The 19,138-nt window shown below is 36.4% G+C and overlaps 1 protein-coding gene across 11 annotated transcripts in view; it reads left to right on the plus strand.

The window, feature by feature from the left end:
- Dh31-r (Diuretic hormone 31 Receptor) overlaps positions 1-19,138 on the plus strand; it is a 103,363-nt gene that overhangs the window by 75,153 nt on the left and 9,072 nt on the right. For all 11 annotated transcript variants that reach the window (XM_071718399.1, XM_071718362.1, XM_071718379.1 and 8 more), the window contains 4 exons: positions 7,425-7,531; positions 16,571-16,662; positions 17,308-17,434; positions 18,047-18,273. In XM_071718399.1, coding sequence (XP_071574500.1) covers positions 7,425-7,531; positions 16,571-16,662; positions 17,308-17,434; positions 18,047-18,273 — 553 coding nt within the window. The remainder of the gene's footprint in view (positions 1-7,424; positions 7,532-16,570; positions 16,663-17,307; positions 17,435-18,046; positions 18,274-19,138) is intronic.

Here is a 19,138-nt window from a genome sequence, read left to right on the forward strand (position 1 = left end):
ATTTCTCTGATTGCATTTATCATTCATTATTTATTAATAATATTAAATCATTATATCTTTTTTTTTATTTTTTGCATGTGTAAATTTTTTTTAATTTAAAAAGTTATTAAATGGATTAAATATTATAAAAATATTTGTGCTATTTTAAAAAATTGAATATATTAATAAAGCATAAGCTTATATATATTACATTTTTTTTAGCTTATCTTTAATATTGACTCTATTGTCGAAGCAAAAGAATGAAATTGATACGAATTCGTGATCCTTCATTCAATCTCTTTCTTCTCTTTACGTGCTGGAAAAGAAGAAATGGAACTGGTCTGGTAAAATGAAACTGTTCTGGTAAAATAGAACATCTTAGATATAGCTCACTTCCCTACTTTGGTACTTAATGGATCGAGTTACGGTTACGTTGCGAGCTAAAAACTTTTAGGCTATCAAAAACGAAAAATCTGATTGCATGGAATGCTTGGACCTTCGTATAGACTCCTTTTGTATCCAAGCATGCTTTTATTGTCGCAATTTTCAACGCTTTTATTATACATAAGACCGCTGTAAGTAACTTGTGGAAAACATCCTTCGTATAAAAAAAATCATTATAATTATAACTCGCCGAAGATTTTCGTTAAATTTATAGAGCATGAATCACATAGCGGGGACATGTTATTAAATTATAGACAAATTGCAGTAGTATCTTGAACGATTTACAATACTTTGTAGAATTGCATTTCAGCTGTACACATATGGAGAAGGATAGTGCTTTTAGAGTGACACTTGGCCACGCCATATAGCTGTGGTCTCGTCGCGTTGTCGCGAAAAGACTAACACTGACGAGAAAATAGGTCACTTTACGTGATATTCGCGAAGAGAATCTTTAGTATTTTGTGAGAAGTAAATAAAAGTAAACGAAAAGTAAACGAAATAAATCAGCTGCAAATATATCTCTCCGTTAAAACTCTCCGCGCAGGGCATTAGGGTAAAAAGAGAAATAAAAACCGCAGTAATGTGCAACACACACTTGATCGTTGGAAAGCGCATATTTACATACACTAATGTGTTTGACAAACGTACGACTATACTGAAAAGATAACCATTCCCTTTCGGTATTACAACATTTTATTGTTATATTTTTATGAATGTATTCAAGAGGCAAAATATCCAATTTTGCTTCTATATGATTTACGTTATATTCTATAGCTATATTGAGATATCTATGTCAGGATTTAATTAATGCGCAACGCGCGAAACGTGCACGGATTTTTGATTTCAGAATTTTTACGACGGATAACGTCGAGTGTAACTATATAAACTTTGCGATGATTTCTATGGATATAAGTAAACGTAAACGTTGTGAAAATCCGGGAGCAACGAAACGAATATCGATTAGCTCCGCGTTAAAATGTATCTCTCAACGTTATTCGCCGAAACGCCGGGTGCGGTTCTAAATCCGATTTAATTCTCAATAAAAAGCGAAGATTCGATAACCACTCAAGATCAAATGTAAATTTCGTCTGGATGTTACACGCATAAAAGTAGGTCGGATAGCGGTTAGCTATAATATCAACTTTTACGAGATACTTTAGAAGCTCCTTCTAAAACCACGCATCACACATTCCTGTGAAATAAAAATGTCGACAAAAATTGTTTCTCCAAGCGTATTCAACAGTGCTTAACGAATACATCGTACCGTCTCTTCCAGACATCAAGAACTACGCAAACACTAATTAATTCCTCCTCTTCCTCTGGTCCATGATCTATTAGCGTCGAATCTGCAGCTAAGCACTCGCTGTCCTCGAACGGATGCGGCGAATTGATACGCCGCGCATGAGATCGTTCGAGAGCGTTATCGATCCTTCATGGGTAACGCCGACAGCCGACACCGCGACACCGCACCGCGCCGTCGACCGTCGATGTCGTCGGTGTTGGTCGACGTTGGTCGGCGTCATCGTAGCGCGATGTATCAGTATCGGCGAAACAGGTACCGGAACTTTCGCCCGAGCACTATGACGATATTAACAAAGTTTCGCGATGCTGCTCAATTCACTTCACAGTACTTGATATCCAAAGATATCCGAGGTGTGATATCGGCCCGCGACTCGCATCATCTCTCGGATCGTTGTGCGTATCCGTGCATCGTGCAAATCTCGCGAACGAGCGAATCGTTCTGGCTACTCCCAGACAATTTCTTTCTTTCTCCGGACCAGTCATTTCGAACACAATATGCACAATCATTCTTTCTCGACTGTGCACAAACGTCGCCTGATTGCATGCCCCGAACCAGGACCGCTCCTTTCCGAAGGAAAAAATATTTCAATACCAAACTTTTCCCTTTGACGTTTCGTAGAAACTTGTTTCCGTCAAAACTTGCCAAGTGCATCGCCAGCTGCTGCAACGAGATGAGAGAGGAGTTTAGCTGCGTTAACTTAACTGAATCCATGGAGAGAGATTTATTGGACAAGGTAGGGAGGAAGAAAAGAAGAAGAAGAATTTGGAGTAAAAATATAAGACAGAACATATATATAAATGAAGCAAGAATATTGGACGGGATGTATTACCAGTAAGTTATCAAAATAAGAAGCAATCCCTTAATATTTTTATTACATTTTTCTATAGATGGAATTTTCGATACACAAATAACTTTCAGTACTTATTAAAAAAATTCTTTCAATTTTTTTACATGTGTTTCTATTTTTGTAACATTAATGTACAAAGTATATTTTATTTGAATTTTTTTACAATTGTTCAAGACATTGATGGATATATATACATATACTTATGGCGATAAGGATATATTCTGTCATTAATTTATTTATATTGTATATATATATATATCGTTAATTCTTTTGTACATAATCTATAAACGAAATAAAATATATACAAAATTACCTATTTAAAATTCTAAAATATTTCTATGCTTGACATTTAAAGAGTAATATGGTTTAATATGGTTTAATATCCAATACAAAAGAAACAAAATCTTTTGTGATTTAATAATAGCTGCTTTACAAAAGATCATGTTACGACAGGATTGATGAACAGGAAGGATTTTACGACGGACACGCACTTAATTGCGTTTGGTTTGTCATCTCCGTGTCCTTAGGGAGCTCGTAATATTAGTCTGGGGCTGTAGGGAATCTACTAACATTCATCACCTTCAGCCTCTGTCCTGATAAGTTGTTACTGAGGGAAGCTGAAAGTCAAAACTAATGCGCTCAAAACTAATTTCTCAAAAGAGAAATAAAAGTACATTTAGACAACATAATATATTGATTTGTGTGTATTTATTATGTGTAAGTTTTTACCATAATACGTATTATTTATATGATGAACTGTACTGCAGAGGGTTTATAATTATCTTGATCTTATTATTATTATTATTACATTTTCTTGATAGGCATTGAAAATGTAATGCATTGAAAACCGGTTTATATTATTTATGTACATGCATTTACATTATATATTCAGAGATGTAATTAATATTACAGAATGCATATTACAATAATTAAATAAAAGATTTGCACTCATTATCAGTAATGTTGATGCTTCATAATATGTATAAAAATCAATTTACAATACATTTTTTTATATTTGAACACGGTTTCGTAAATAATTTCGTAAACACTTAAAATTCGCTTGTTTTTATTATTCTTTTAGATTAACGATGATTTTTAAAATTAATGTCAGGCAAGAAACTAGAAGAAAAAAGATTTAAAGATAATATATTGTGCAAAATATGGATCAATTTTGCAAATTATGTAATAATTCTGAAGAAACTTTTGCTGAGTGAGATCGATGTTAAAGGATATTCTTATTTAGAAATTATAGATTTAGAGATTTTTTTAGAAAAATGTTAAAAATATCTATAAAATATTTGTGAAATAGAATGAACGTAATGTCGTTTCATTTACTAATCCAAACGGAATTAATCCGTACTCTGCCGGAAAGAGAATCATATCCTCATATTTCCCGTTAATATCCTCCCTTCCGTTAATTGTTAATCTCGTTAATTAAAATGACCGCACCGTCCGGAATGGTTAATGGGTCAAAGGTAGGACTAGGTATGCTGATTCGAGGTGCAAAATAGCATATGCCCGCACGTAGGCAGGCGGGCGCAGTCCCTAGCGAAACTGTTATCTTCCAACGAGATCGCATTTCAGGAAACAACGGCCGCTAATGGCGTTTCGTTATCTCCTTATTATCGTGAAACGCTTTTGGACCGCCGAGTATCGCATACTCTTTCGTTTTTTTTTTGTTTTTCTTTATTTTCCCTTTTTTTCTTGCTTGTCCGATCGTAGGTCGCAGGTGCGGTGCGCCGGACAAGCATTGCGTTCCGCTTTTATTCGGGAATTAAACGTCGCGCATTCCTTTTTTAACGAGCGCTTTGCCATTCTAATTTTGCGAATAAATCTCGTCGTGTCGCGCCACAGCTGCACAGAGAGCTCCGCGTTAAAGGCCACTGCGTGTATGCTGGGTGTGCGCATTCATCTGTATATACCTATCTGTATATGTATACAGATGAACTAGACGAGATATATATATATATATATATATATATATATATATGTACATATATTTTTTTAAAGCTTGGGTGGAGCATCTAGTTGGGGGAAGATAAATGTGATGTAACGACGGCGCCTGTCGGAAGGGAAGATGCAAGAAAGGGGTGATGGACGAATTAAGGGCAGACATCGATACCTTACGCTCGGCGAACATCCGGCGGGTTTGTAGGCGAGTCTTCCGACTCTCGCGATCGATCGACCCTCATCACAAAATAATGAGCAACCACACACGAGCTCGCAAATAATCGCTATGCGCTATGCGCGTAATTTCCTCTCGTGTGTTCCCTTTCTTTCCCTTCTTTCTCTTTCCGAATAAACATATTGCATGTAACGCAGCTTTTCAATCAAATTTGAATTATTCAGTTTTGCACGTTTCTCTCTTGCACTTTTCTCTGCAATGGTTGTTAAAGACCCTAACCCATTCGATAAGATTATCTGCTACGTGTAAAACTTGTCACTAATAATACTTTAAAAAGTGTTTTAATTTAAACAATTGTATAACTAATACCCAAAAATAAAAGTACATGTATTGTTGATAAAATAATAATATCACAATTTTATCATCACAGTTCCAGAATATCCTGCCTATCTATTTTTTATATCACACTGTTTGATTATTGGTTTAGTTCAATTTTGAAATATTAATCCGCAATTTTACGAAAAAAAAAACAATTGTTACGTACCTATATATAAAACTGCACTTTGGTGTTATCGATAATTCCTGCTATAGAAATGAACATTCTCACCAAAACGGGATCATATTTCTAATGTTATAATCCCATCCCATATGTTATAATCTTATCTGCCCATAAGAGAACAAACGAAAGTATTTAACGTGCGTGAATTTCATTGCCGCTAATGCTCAATTAACAGGAAATGAAACATAAATTGTTTCCAGGAAATATCGTGTTCTATTTGGACAACAGCTACTATTTCAAAGAATATTCAGAAGATGCTATATCTGTTTTAATTCGTCACCAGTCATAATTATCTAAATTTTTTTTAGTAAGATCTGCATTGTGCCAGTTAATCCGCAAATTGGATACGTTGCACCGTAGAACAATCGCGGCGATATTTTTAATGGTTTTCAGAATGTTAGAACAGAAAGAGACAGAGAGAAAGAGGGGTGGGGTGGAAGAGGGGGAGGAAGAGAGAGTAGAGAGAGCCGCAAGTCTAAGCGTGGCTGCGAAAGGGAAATAATTGCCAGAATAACCGGTAGGCTTTACAGGATCAAATTGCTTGCACGTGACGATGCGCGTCACGTAATTTGGATATATTCGAGGGGAAAATTGATTTCCCTCGAAGGCGATATGTCCAGAACTGTTACTATTGTGATATATAGCTCCGGAGTTCGGGCATGCATGGCGGAATTTCGAATTACGGCGATTCGCTCTAATATACTCTAATATTCCGTTGTTGTCGGAGCAAGTTGCGCGCCGCATTATTCACTCACGTTGTATCGCGATGCATTTGTTACGAGAAACGCTATTTCGCTTTGCGCCATTTGCGGCGAATTACGGGGTAATACTCGAGGAAAGACTCGCATCGTTTCGGACTCTCTTGCGTGCGACCATGCCATTTCTCGCGGTCGCGTCTTCGTAATGTACTTTTCCCCACAACTCTCTTTACAACGAATGGAGTTTAATCGCTGCTCCATGCTTGCCGACACGGTCGTTTGTGCTGGGTGTAATTCTGCTCTTGTATATAGTACATAATATTCCGATTGACAAAACTTATTGATAAGCGTCTCCGTCAAACATGTTATTCCTCGCAATCTACAATGCATTGTAATTGAAGCGCACAATAAGTATAACATATGGCTTCGATGTCTCTTCTATCTATTTTTCCAATTCTTTTACTTTTATAAATTATATTACGTATTTTTATTTGAATCGACTACCACGTCATTCTATTTGTGAGAATTTATAAAGATCAGAGATCGCGCGCGCTTCGGACAAACAGAAAGGTAATTACGCACAGATTAGCTCGCAGTTACTTGCATACACTCCGGATATTTACATCGTACCTCATCAGCTAATTAAGTCTGGAAAAGAGCGCGAAGAGAGCATTAAAACGCCAGAAGGTGGCTACGCGAGTCAAAGTTCATTTTTCCCAAAGATATAAGTTTAACCAGGCGGCGCGGCGCGGGCGTTTCGTAGGAGTGCAGAGTGGACTGAAGTTCAATTTGCATTTTGTTTTATTTGCGAACTATTAAATCGTGGTTGCGCAAAGAGGAATAATCCTACCTCTCTATCCGCTTAATGGGTGGACCGCCAGCTCTTGATTCTTCATGCGACGCCGCCGGCACAGTTTTTACAAACTACTCTGCATCGGGAAATTTTAAATTAGCTTGTTGTTCGTCGGGATAGACGGAAGTTTGAACGAGCTTCGACAAGAAGCGGACGTAACTTCGTGGATGATTACACAATCAGCGTCAGGATATATATTTCTCCTTTCGCGTTTCCACCTCTCTTTTAACCATTGACAAATATGCTACGTCGAAACGATATAAATCACATGTAAATTCTTTTTCTTTTAAGGCACATGGCCATTTGTGGCACATACATTTTTTTACTTGTTTGCATAGCGTATGGAGCGAGAAGATTGCATTGAAGTATAAAGCGTATCGTTAATCAAAGTGAAAAAAATTGAGGGACTTTTAATTAATTCCAATATGAAAAATGTCATAGAGAATGACTGGTCGTGCGAAATTCCGTTAATAATAATTATTACCAGAGATGCCGCTAAGGTTTGGTAATTAAAAAATCGATAAATGCCGATGTTTATTTTTCAACGATGTTTTTATTTCTCAACATTCCTATACGTTATACATCTCATTTGATATTCCAACACTTTCTATTGCAGTGATGGCGCACAAATACTGCGAGCTGAACGGTACGTGGTTCCGACATCCCGAATCTAATCAAATATGGAGCAATTACACGACTTGTGTGAATCTACAGGATCTGAGCGTGAGTTATTTCTTAATGTATTTGCCTCTATTCGCGTATACAATAAATTGACTATCAAAGATATCTCTAGCTTTACCACGTCAAAGAGACGGAATATCGAAGAACATTGCCGTATAAAAGGGATCGCGACCTTTAAAGATATTTGAAAAATTCGATGGTTAAAATTATCGGACGACGCGAAGGAGAGGGTGAGGAGGGGGGGGGGGGAGAAAGAGCTTAATCCCTCTGGGAAATAACATACAAATTCTCACACGCGAGTCCCAGTTTTACATCCTCTCAGTCTCGTGCGGGACATCGCCATTCTGACATGGGTTCGATTCCGCGTTATTCTGCCTGAAGGCTCACGATCAGCCGACTCGTATATTCGCCGGAGAGCTAATATCGTTTGAGCGAACGGGACGCGCGCATTTGTTGAAATATTTGAAAGACACGCACGCTGCATCCGACAGGGAGGGTATTACTTATTTTGCATCGCAACGTTGCACAGAGGAACAATTTCAGCGATCACGCGACTTCGCAATCTGCCTTGCAACGGACGATACGGCGGCGTCTGCTACATTATTTGTTTGAGCATCGCCGATATTTCGGTCATTTCGGATAATAACGTTACGGCGAAAACAAAAGAGTAAAAAAAAACGTTTCTCGCGATTTATTTTCGAAGAATTGATTTCTCGTCGCTGCAACTGTGACGGCTCGGTGAAACAGATTTATGATGCGCGCACCGGAAATTTCAGCAAAAAGAGAACGCGAGGCGTAGAAATGAAACGAGCGTGAAATTGTCCTGAATTTCTCAGTTTCTGTCAATACGCAAATCTCTTTAAATGTTATCCTTTTAACGGCCAGTATCTCTCCAAATATTTCTGATGTATCGAAACCGTTAAAGCGGCAAAGCAATTTATCCGTCGAGACAAATGGGTTTTAATCTTAAGCGACCTTCGTGCCGCTAGTTACGCCCTTTAGAAATTTTTCGACGTCCGCGCGGCGCCGCTCTTACAGGATTAACGTCGGAAAGCAACGTGCCTTTGACGCGTGAGGCAGTACGATAATACGATGAAGCGTTTCCCGTTTCCCGCTTGCGAGGAGTCGCTTTTACGTAACGCCATCCGTGTCAACCCTTCTCATGTATTTGACGAGCCGCGCTCTATTCATTAGGACCAGCTTCATTTCGGTACCGATACACATAGCGTGATCATCCTTTAGAACGTGGCCCGTCATAGCCGCTTCTCTCTCTCTCTCTCTCTCTCTCTCTTAGTGTATCCATCACGTCGTCGTGAAGGCATTCACTTCTAGTACGCGTTGACGTCAATGTCGATACTCGTGCCTTTTTCATCGCGACGCTGCTAAAATTGCGAACATAATGCCACGCTCGCCACGGAGCCCGTTTCGAGTTCTTACAGCAAGGTTTTGTTACCGCAAGATGAAACGAAGACAAATTCGAAGCACCGAGTAAAGAATTTTAAACTTTGCGAAAGGATGTGGAAAGCTTGAAAAGAGCGAGAAACGTTTTGATGATTTTAACAACACTACTAGCACAAATAAGGGACAGCAAAATAATTTTTTAATTAAATTAATAGTTGAAAAATTTAGAGAAAAACAACTGAGGAAGCAACGTAAGAAAAACTTTAAATATTGTGCAACTTGGTTCTAAAAATGACCGCCTGCATAATTCTTCAATTTTATTCAGTTTCTAATTTTAGAGATCAAACTTTCCAAGCTATCAACAACATAACAACATAACAAGTATTTCGCATTCCAATTTTCTATCCTACTGTACGTCAAATAATTAACATGAAAATTAATTTAATATTAGATATACCGAGTTCTTCGCATAATTACAATTTAGACGCGATTGCTCACACGAGTTTACTCAATTATAATCATTCGTACAATGTGAGGGATTTGATGCGAAGGACAAGAAATGGTGAAAAATACTTCGTGGTACCCTATTTTATGAACGACGATAAGACGCGCACTTATCTTTCGGGTCCAGAGAATGAGGCCAGACGGCTTAGCGGAAAAGCTCGAGAGGATATATGTATTTTTGCATGTAGCGTTGCCATTCTTGTCCAGCTAGGTAATCTGCCTGAGTGATTTCTATCTGAGTAATCTTCCTGTTTACTTAATCCTTCTAATCTCGGCAGTTATTCTGTGGAACACGAAATTGCGAACGAATTCATTAGACTACGCTAATGATACGCCGTCGTAATCGAATTACCTTTGTGCGCGCACCCTTTATCTATCTCTTTTCTCTCTCTCTATCTTTTTTTGTTTTGCAAATTACACAGTGATACATTTGCTTCTCGCGGAGATGGCGGTCTGTTCCCGAGTTTTTAATTCACACGTGTCTGCCGTGAGCTGAATTCTGGTCGCGTACGCGCCGCGCCGTTGCATGTTCAAATGAAACCGATTCTTTGCGCTTGTAGTGCTGCGACGGTATGACAAAAGCCTTTGTATTCACTTCTATACACGATGAACGTTTACACATCGTCATCGATTCGCGTTTCTAACATCTGCAACATCTGGACTTTAAGATAAATATTATCGTAAAACTAGGAAACGGCTTATGGAAATAAACGCACTTAAAATGCATTGGACGGTAATTGTATACTGAACCAATCCCGTCCTCCGAAAGCATGTAAATTGATTGAAATTCTCATCGTCAGTATCAACTTACTCGCTTTTGTTTGGCAATTATTTTAAAAGGAAATCATTTGCAACGCATTTATTATCTAAAAGCGCTGTTTATGAAATTGCACAAAATGCGCTACAATCGACAATGTAGCATGATCAGAAATATGTGTGAAGTTACTTATTTATTTTAATGCAGTTTGGCCGTTGGTGTCACGTCTAAATATTCCGGCCATAATATCACGCGACAAAATATCCCGATCTTAGTATCCCTGCGACAAAATATCCCGCAACAATATATCCTATGACAATATATTACATGACAAAATATCCCACGATAAATTATCCCATGAATTGTTCTCACGAATTATACGTGGAATGTATTATGTGCGCTGTACCTGAGGTAGAGCGCCGAACGCCTCGATGCCCCTATCCCGACGTTCGGATATAAACAATAATAAGGAATGTGTAATGGTAAATATATGTCTGGATGTTACTTTCGATACGGTTGTCAGTCGGTTAAATCTATTAGAATTGTGCGGTCAGGTGTGCGATGCCTTTGAAATTTGTAAGTAGTCAGAAGGGGAAGCGACAATTAGTGCTTCATGGTTTTATTTATGGTGTACATCGTGAAAATACTGATGCTGTTGTCTGGCGATGCATTAAGTATGAGGATAGTTGTCGCAGTCGAGTATACACATCTTCAATGAAACGGAATGGTAAGTGGTTTTGCTTCTCGTTACTGTTCCGTGTGTAATTTTTTGAATTTCAGGAACAGTTCTGAAAATGACTGAACACAATCATGGTCCAAATGTTGGATATGTTGAGTCGCGAATAGCTATTGGAAATATGAAGAAACGAGCCGCAAAGTCCTCAGAGAGTACAGGTGCAATTGTGTCTGCTGTAATTTCCAACATAACCGAATCGGCTGCTGCTGAATTGCCAAGTGTTTCGTCTTTATATCGAACTGTACAACGGACGAGGACACGCGCTAATCCTCAATTAATGAACCCAAGCAATGTAGAAGATCTTGAAATACCAGAACATTTCAAAGTTACTAATAAAGGGAAAAGTTTTTTTATTTACGATAGCGGTAAGAAAAAACGAACGCTGATTTTTTCTACTGCAAAAAATTTGGAGTACCTGTCATCATGTGATGCTTGGTTTGCGGACGGAACATTTAAAAGTGTACCGGCATGTTTTGCTCAATTATACACTATTCATTGCTATCATGATGGTAAGGTCCTTCCATTAGTTTATATCTTAGCTCCTGGGAAACAAAAACGTTTGTACATTTCGGTGTTGTCAGTGTTGAAGGAACTTGAACCTCGACTTAATCCTGATTTTTTGATGGTAGACTTCGAGCAATCATTTATATCCGCTTTCGAATCGTGTTTTCTTGATACCACAATCAAAGGATGTCATTTCCATTTCGCTCAATGTGTTTATCGACATGTACAGTTTGCTGGGTTGCAAAATCGGTATGGTAGCGATAGCGATTTTGCGTTTGCCATTAAAATGTTGATTAAAGTACTTGAAAATTCTGAATATTTTACTGATAATCGTGATGACTTGCGCGAAGTTGTAGATTATTATGAACATACCTGGATTGGTCTACTTCGTCGTAATAAACGCTGGAAGGCTCTGCTTGACATTGAAATGTGGAATAACTACGATACAGTTGTTAACGATGTACCGAGAATAAATAACGTTGTTGAAGGATGGCACAAGTCATTTAATGAGCAAATTAGTGCGAATCATGCTTAGATAGGTAAATTCATAGATTGTTTAAAGGCTGAGCAAAATTTAACTGAATTAATAGTTGAACAACAAAATGCTGGCCGAAACGTTCGATCGAGAAGACGCAAACGGTATGTTAATTATGATCTGCGATTGAAAAATGTTGTGAAACTTTATAATCGCTTTAAGTTACTCGACTATTTACCCGGTATTGGTCAGAACGTTGTAGTGTGAGGCGATTTATATTTGTATTTCAATGATTAATGTGTATTTATGTATGTAACTGTTATTATTACTTTACTAAATTATAAGTTTTTGTGTATAAGTTTAATTTTGAATATATTTCTGCATGGAATGGTCAGTATTATACCAAATTTTTACCCTACATTTTATAGGATATATTTCTATGGGATATTTTGTCATGAGATATATTGCCACGGGATATTTTGTCATGGGGTATACTGTCGCGGTATATTTAGTCTCAGGGATCTTATGGCTGGGATATTTTGTCGCGTGATATTACGGCCGGGATATTTAGACATGTAACCTGGCCGTTACGCGACCTATTAAGTGCCAGGAAAAATAACAACTTCACAGAAAGTCCAAGTTCGAATAAAGTTCCGGAAAAATTTCTGTGACAGACGTTTATTACACTTTTAGCAAGGAGTAAGAAGAACTGAAAAGAAGAAGAACGAAAGAGTTGCACAACTTGGTTATATAAAAGTTGCAATGAAATGTCATGTGACGGTCATGTATGATATTTGCACTATAATTACTCTGTGCATGATTATTCTTTGCATGATTATTCTTTGCATGATTATTCTTTGCATAATTATTCTTCGACATATTATTCACAAGATTACGTTTTGATCACAATTTTTTAACTTGCAATTAAAATGCCATAGTTAAAATTTATGTGACGTTTGTTACACTTTTAACAATAAGAAAATAGAACTATAAGAACGAAAGGGTCGCACTTGGTTATATAAAATTTGCAATAAAATGTTATGTAATACTTGCATGATATTTCATTGAGTTTGCAGTTGAACCAATATACTGATAAGTCCTCGTTTGCATTGACTTGTGTCTAAATAGTAAACAAGATTTCCCTGTTTATTCGCAGTTCTGAAATTTAATTCTTGAAAATCTCTGTATTTTCTCTTATATTCCGCGCGCGGAAAGCAACTGCTCCGAAGCTTTCTCTTAAATTTCCAGTTCTAATTATTAGAGAGGGAGAGAGATAATCATAGAGATTAACTAATGGAAGGCAAGGACAAGAGATAGTTAGAAGCATTTCCATTACTTTTAGTTTGAAGATTACTTCTTTGACTCTTTGTATAACCCATTGTAGAGTCATTATTTGTTTCAAGTGTTTAAAGTTAATAATATTATTTAGTTAAAAAGTCCCTCTACTTTATAAAAATACCATTTTTCTTTTTTTTTTCATATTATTTAAAAGTATATCTGGAGAATATGTCTTTCAAATTTCATTGAGAAATTGTTGAAGTTACAAGATATTGAATAGTGACGTATAATTTAAAAAATGGGCTTGCCACTGTATACACAGTTAAAATATGAGTAAAAACATAAACCTCTGAAAAGATAATCTATTATTCCACAAAAAATTCCTAAAAATCATCTTTTGGGCCGTTAAGGTAGAGAGATTTAATGTGTGTGTGTGTTATTGTGTGAACGAACAACAATTGCTAATATTCGTGCAATAGTGTGTAGACATCATCCACGCAACTAATCCATGCAACATTTTTAGCATATTTCTTGACGAAAAGATATATGTCAAATACATTCCATTTTACATATCGAATATTACGAAACTGGCATAATATCTATACGTAACTAATCTTACCGTTTTATTCTGCTAGAAATACATATATATCGTTGCAACAATAAAAGTGCAAAGTTGCAATTTTAGTAAAACTCAGTTATATGCAAAACTTGGATGTTATCTATACACGCGCAAGAGATATAAAATATATTAAGATAAAAACATTTTTCAAATATATAATATTAAAACAGAAAAAAGATACTTATATTGTATGATTATATATTATAATAATTGAAAATTTGCAATATATAAAGTGTAAATATTTATATCGTTTTGATTTATTATTTTATAGATTTGCAGCTCTCGATTGTCGAAATTGATGGTATCGCGCGATATTGTCACGTTCCGCGCGAATTCATTGCGTTCGCAGCGGGAACTTCGCACTAAAATCCAATACGATCGGTAAACAGCGATAGCTCGATTTCAATTCGACAATACGACATGTACGAAATTGAGGATTCATCTATCTCCTAATATTAACGGGATCGCGGACGCAAACGACAATAAGCTGCAATGTAGCGCGGCCGGGAGATAGTGTAATCCTCACTATCGATACATAATAAACATGGGTGAAACGGTGGGATACAATTATCGCTTTGTTCGCTAAGATAAAATTTATCGTGTCCCCGCATGCAACAGCGGTATAATTTCCGGGACCCGCGTTAATCCGATTGGGCCAGCCGAAAGAAGAGAGACCCGGCTCGTACCTACCTACACTATTAACGTATCAAGTGCCGTGTAATCTCAAGGTAGAGCCCGGTATCCGGAGTATCCGGAGACTGCGTATATCCGAACTTCATGAATTATTTAGCTCCAACTACCGTAGCACGGCGTGAAATCCGTTTAAAGCTGTGCGGTGTGGACCTAATTTTCATAATTATGATATTTATCGATTCGATTAAAGATATGAACTCTTCATGTTTCGCTTTCAATCGCGTGCCCCGTAATCCTATTCGATATATACACATGTCTTGGCTCTTTTATGGCTTATTCGACTTCTGAAATTGAAAACTTAATATCGAAACGTTGCTTTATCCCATTTAGAATTAACAGCAAAATGTTCTCACTATATTTTACATATATCGAAATTGCTATGCTAAATCGTCATATTTCGCCTTTATTTCGATGATATAATGGCTATGTGGTAATTATAATAAACACTTGCGAAAAATTAGATCGCCTTCACAACGAGTTTTGCCAAAGCAAATTATATTTCGTGAAACGTAATAACATGTAAGAATTATTCGACAATAAAAGAATCAAGTCACACATATACATATATCTAGTAGCTTTTATTTTTTTTTAAATTTTGTTTTGTCTTGAGAGCATTCGCGTAAACGCCTGTACTTCAAAGAGATTTATACATTCCGAGTTAAATATTAATTCACATTTGCGCGCGATTTAAGCTGCAGCACCTTATCCATGAATAGTGTGCCATGAAAGCACAGACTTGTAGGCTTTCGTGCAACCGTAGCGTTAATAAGTAACGTGACGTTCGCGTTCGTACGGTGGCGGTTAAGAATAATGCTGGTTCCTATCCCGCGGGGAACAACGGGTTAATGCCTTTCCCCAGGCTCTCTACTATCATCATCCACTTCTAATAAATACGGGAATAGATTCTTTTGATGGCAAATCGCGGAGCGTCTGCTTGTCTTACATATTTATAACGAGCGAGATTATACGCTCGGGCTTTCGGACAAAGCCCAAATTTTCCTTCCGTACGCGAAACAAGCTCGATTAATTTTTCAAGCTCGACCGTCCTCGACGTAGGTCATGAGGCATGTTTTTCGGACGGCGAGCCTCATAAACACTTCGTGCCTGGCAGGCATTTGTCATACATAGGACAACGTTACGAAGCCCTATTACTAGCCGACTTTGCTTTGCAGATGCGGCAAGATTTGCATGCGACGGCGTAAAGGAAGTATATGTTGGTTGCGAGGGGGCCGAGGGACACGGAGGATCTCGTAAGCGGATGAATTTTAAAACGACAACGCCAGGCGAACTGCGTTGCTCGTGCATATTTCGGAACGAAAAAATGGGAGAATCGATTTGCGTGAGACTCGTAGTTTTTTTATGATTTCAGTCTGAGCTCCGAGTTTCTCGACTTTCTGACATTCACAAAATCCGTAGGATTTCCAATAACTAGTTTCAGGTTTGAATATTGTTACGAAAATGCGTTTACGACAGCGATAGAGGAGAGTCGTGACTGGCCTGGATAAATTTCTCGAATGTAGATTTTTATATTTGTTATATAGGTCCTGGAAATTTTCGCCCTGAAATATACTAAAAAGAAAAAAGAGAATACCGTTCACAATTTTTTCAATATTTTTATCACCATAAAGTTTTATTAGTAGTTACACTATTTCTCTGTTTTGCAATCGTTTCTTCTTATTTTCGAAACAACTTATTTAACTTCTTTTCATTTAATACGAAAAATTTGTTTTATCTGCGTGAATTTTGAGCTACATTATCTACTAAATTTATATTTTTGAAAGAATATACTTTCTAAAAAATAAAAATAATAATTTTATTTAACAAATCTGGATGGTAGTTAGCCTCCTCTACGGTACACGCGCAACGAGATTGCAACGGCGACATGATAATTAATCAAAGAAACGATTGGGGTCAGATTCGCGTTACTCGCTCTCTACTACATCGTAGTCGACCCTCAATCTGAAACTGTGAAATTTTCTGACGAAATAATAAGATCGTAACTCGCGCCCTTCGCGTAATATGGATTAATAAAAATTAAGACAACACTCTAAAAATTATCAAACTGGTCTGAAATGTGAGAATGAAGTTTTAAATTTTTGATAATATGATTACAGTGGCAGCAAAGTATAAGTGGAATCTACGAGGCGGGATACGCGATATCCTTGGTAGCTCTATTGCTTTCCTTAGGAATTCTCACGTACTTCCGGTAAGTTATAAATTTATCGACGTTGTTATTATCTCTGCTATCTCAACGGGATATTAAAATTTGTATGCGCGCTAGAGTACGTTAATGCAAAAACTTTGAGAATTACTTTCAGATGTATCCTCTGCGCTTGAGATACGATTAAATTGGATCGCTTAAGAGGAAATATATAATATCTTTTTTTAATTTAATAACAGAACTCGTAGTTTCTCAAAATCTGAGAACAAGAAGTTTACTTTTTAAGAAGTATCTCAAAAGATAAAAGGCAAAAAGAACATATTGTTGTGAATATTAAAAGCTCTTAATTTAGATCGATTTCTAGAAAAATTAAAATGTGTTATTATATTATTTATTATATATATTATAGTCATTTAATTTGAACAAGTTTTAGATGTTTCTTATCTATAGCAAATAAGTAAGTCTTATCACTGAAGAGACTAACAAAGACGTAGACTATTAATTCTATTCGAAATATCAAATTAGTATGCTGTTTAGCGACCTAATCTAGACGGATGTCACTCATATACAATTGTTTAGTGAAACACTTTTAGATCTTTCTTTACTGTTCTGTAACATGAAGTTTAGGACTCGTTGAAAAGGCTTCAGAGAAGTGCGATTGAGAGAACTTTCCTGTTTCTTTACACGCAGATCTCTCAGATGCGCACGGATTACGCTGCATATGAATCTATTCATCTCGTTTGCGTTCAACAATGCCTTATGGCTGGTTTGGTACAGGTTCATAGTAGCGAATACGGATCTACTACTTAATAATGGCGTACGTATTAAGAATCTAAATATTATAAAAGTCTATAAAAAAGGGAAAAGATATATGAAAATAAAGGACTATGTTTCATTTATAATTCAAGATACGTATTTATTAAGACAACGGAAATAGAGCATTTGTGCTATCATTAAAACTTTAAAACTAGTTTCTTTCTTTTCAAGCGGTTTAGTTAATTGTAAGTATGTATCGAAAAGAAAAAGAATACACGCTTACAATTAATAAAAATTGTATCAATTGCAATTTATAAAAATTCTAAAAATTGTCTATGCTGATGGAAAATGGATGTTTATTTAAAATAAACTGAATATAAAGAATAATAGAATTAATCAGACTAATTGTGATACGAAGCTAAATACGGGAGAGAATATTTTTCAATGATAAATATATGGAATAATGTAATTAGAAAATTGTTAAAAATGATAACAATTTATTTGATTATAGAATTATTAAAATATGGGGAAAACCTATCAACATCATCAGGAAATATTGTTATATTATATTTAAGCTTAGTGTGGCACAATTACTCGGATAGTTCGCAAGAGCGAATACGACTTGAGTGACTTTGAAGAGGCATTCATAAACTGTCGTGCGCGTACTTTGCAGATACCATGTCGCGTTCTGCACGTAGTCCTTCATTACTTTCTATTAACAAACTACGCTTGGATGCTCTGCGAAGGCTTCTACCTGCACACGTTGCTAGTGAGTGCATTCACTAGCGAGCACAAATTAGTGAATTGGCTGATGGGACTCGGGTGGCCAGTGCCAGCTGTAATCGTCACCTTATACACAGCATTACGTGCATCCAGCGACGACCCTGCGGACACCGAGCAGTAAGTAATAATTTATCAATGGTCAGTCACGTTTGTAAAACGTACTACTATGCCAACAACATTAAAAGAAGCTTTTGTTGCACAAAATAGATAAAGAAAAATCAAAATCGAATAAAAGATTGAATCTCAAAGTGGATTAAAAAAGCTTTTATCGTATATAATAGGCAGAAGAAGTAAAGTTACTGTCGCATTTACATTTTATTATTTTTTTATAGCATTAAATTCGAACTGGTTAATGCAATATCGTATTTATTAATTTATAGAATGGAAATTAAAAACTTCACTTGTATAGCATTCCTGTAATCAAACATTGTGTGTTGGGAAAGAAACGAATAACACATATGGTCCGACAATCGATTAACATATTTCTTGTTAGTTTTATCTGAGGTCCACGTTTTATGAGGGATAGCGTTAAACACTTTTCATTGTAAAAATGCTGAAGAATGCTAAAACAGACTTAGGTACCACACAGATTCCAACAAGCAAATCTTATACAATACCGGTCGAGAGTACATCAGCTTATGGAAACAGGAAACTCGTTACTTTAATGAAGAAAGACGTACATAAATATTATCGAATTTTATTTTAGTACTGTTATTTCACACTTTGATAGAAATGCTTTGAGGAAAATACAAAGAAAATAATTTACTTGCGTTTTATATGTTTTTGAAGATGATGCAACTTTTGACCGATACTGTATGACAAATATTAAATGTACATTAAATTAGAAATATTAAATATGTATGTAACGGATTCCGAATCATGATTCTTTGGTGAATCGTGACTCTATTACAATTCCGTTTAGAATTATATTACAACTGAAACTAAAAAGAAAAGAAAACAGAATCTCCAAATGTTTCTCCAA

This window comes from Temnothorax nylanderi, unplaced genomic scaffold, assembly GCF_030848795.1.
Source record: "Temnothorax nylanderi isolate EJ_2023f unplaced genomic scaffold, tnyl_v1.0 TNYL_tig0006_pilon, whole genome shotgun sequence".
In the NCBI taxonomy this organism is placed as follows: Eukaryota; Metazoa; Arthropoda; class Insecta; order Hymenoptera; family Formicidae; genus Temnothorax; species Temnothorax nylanderi.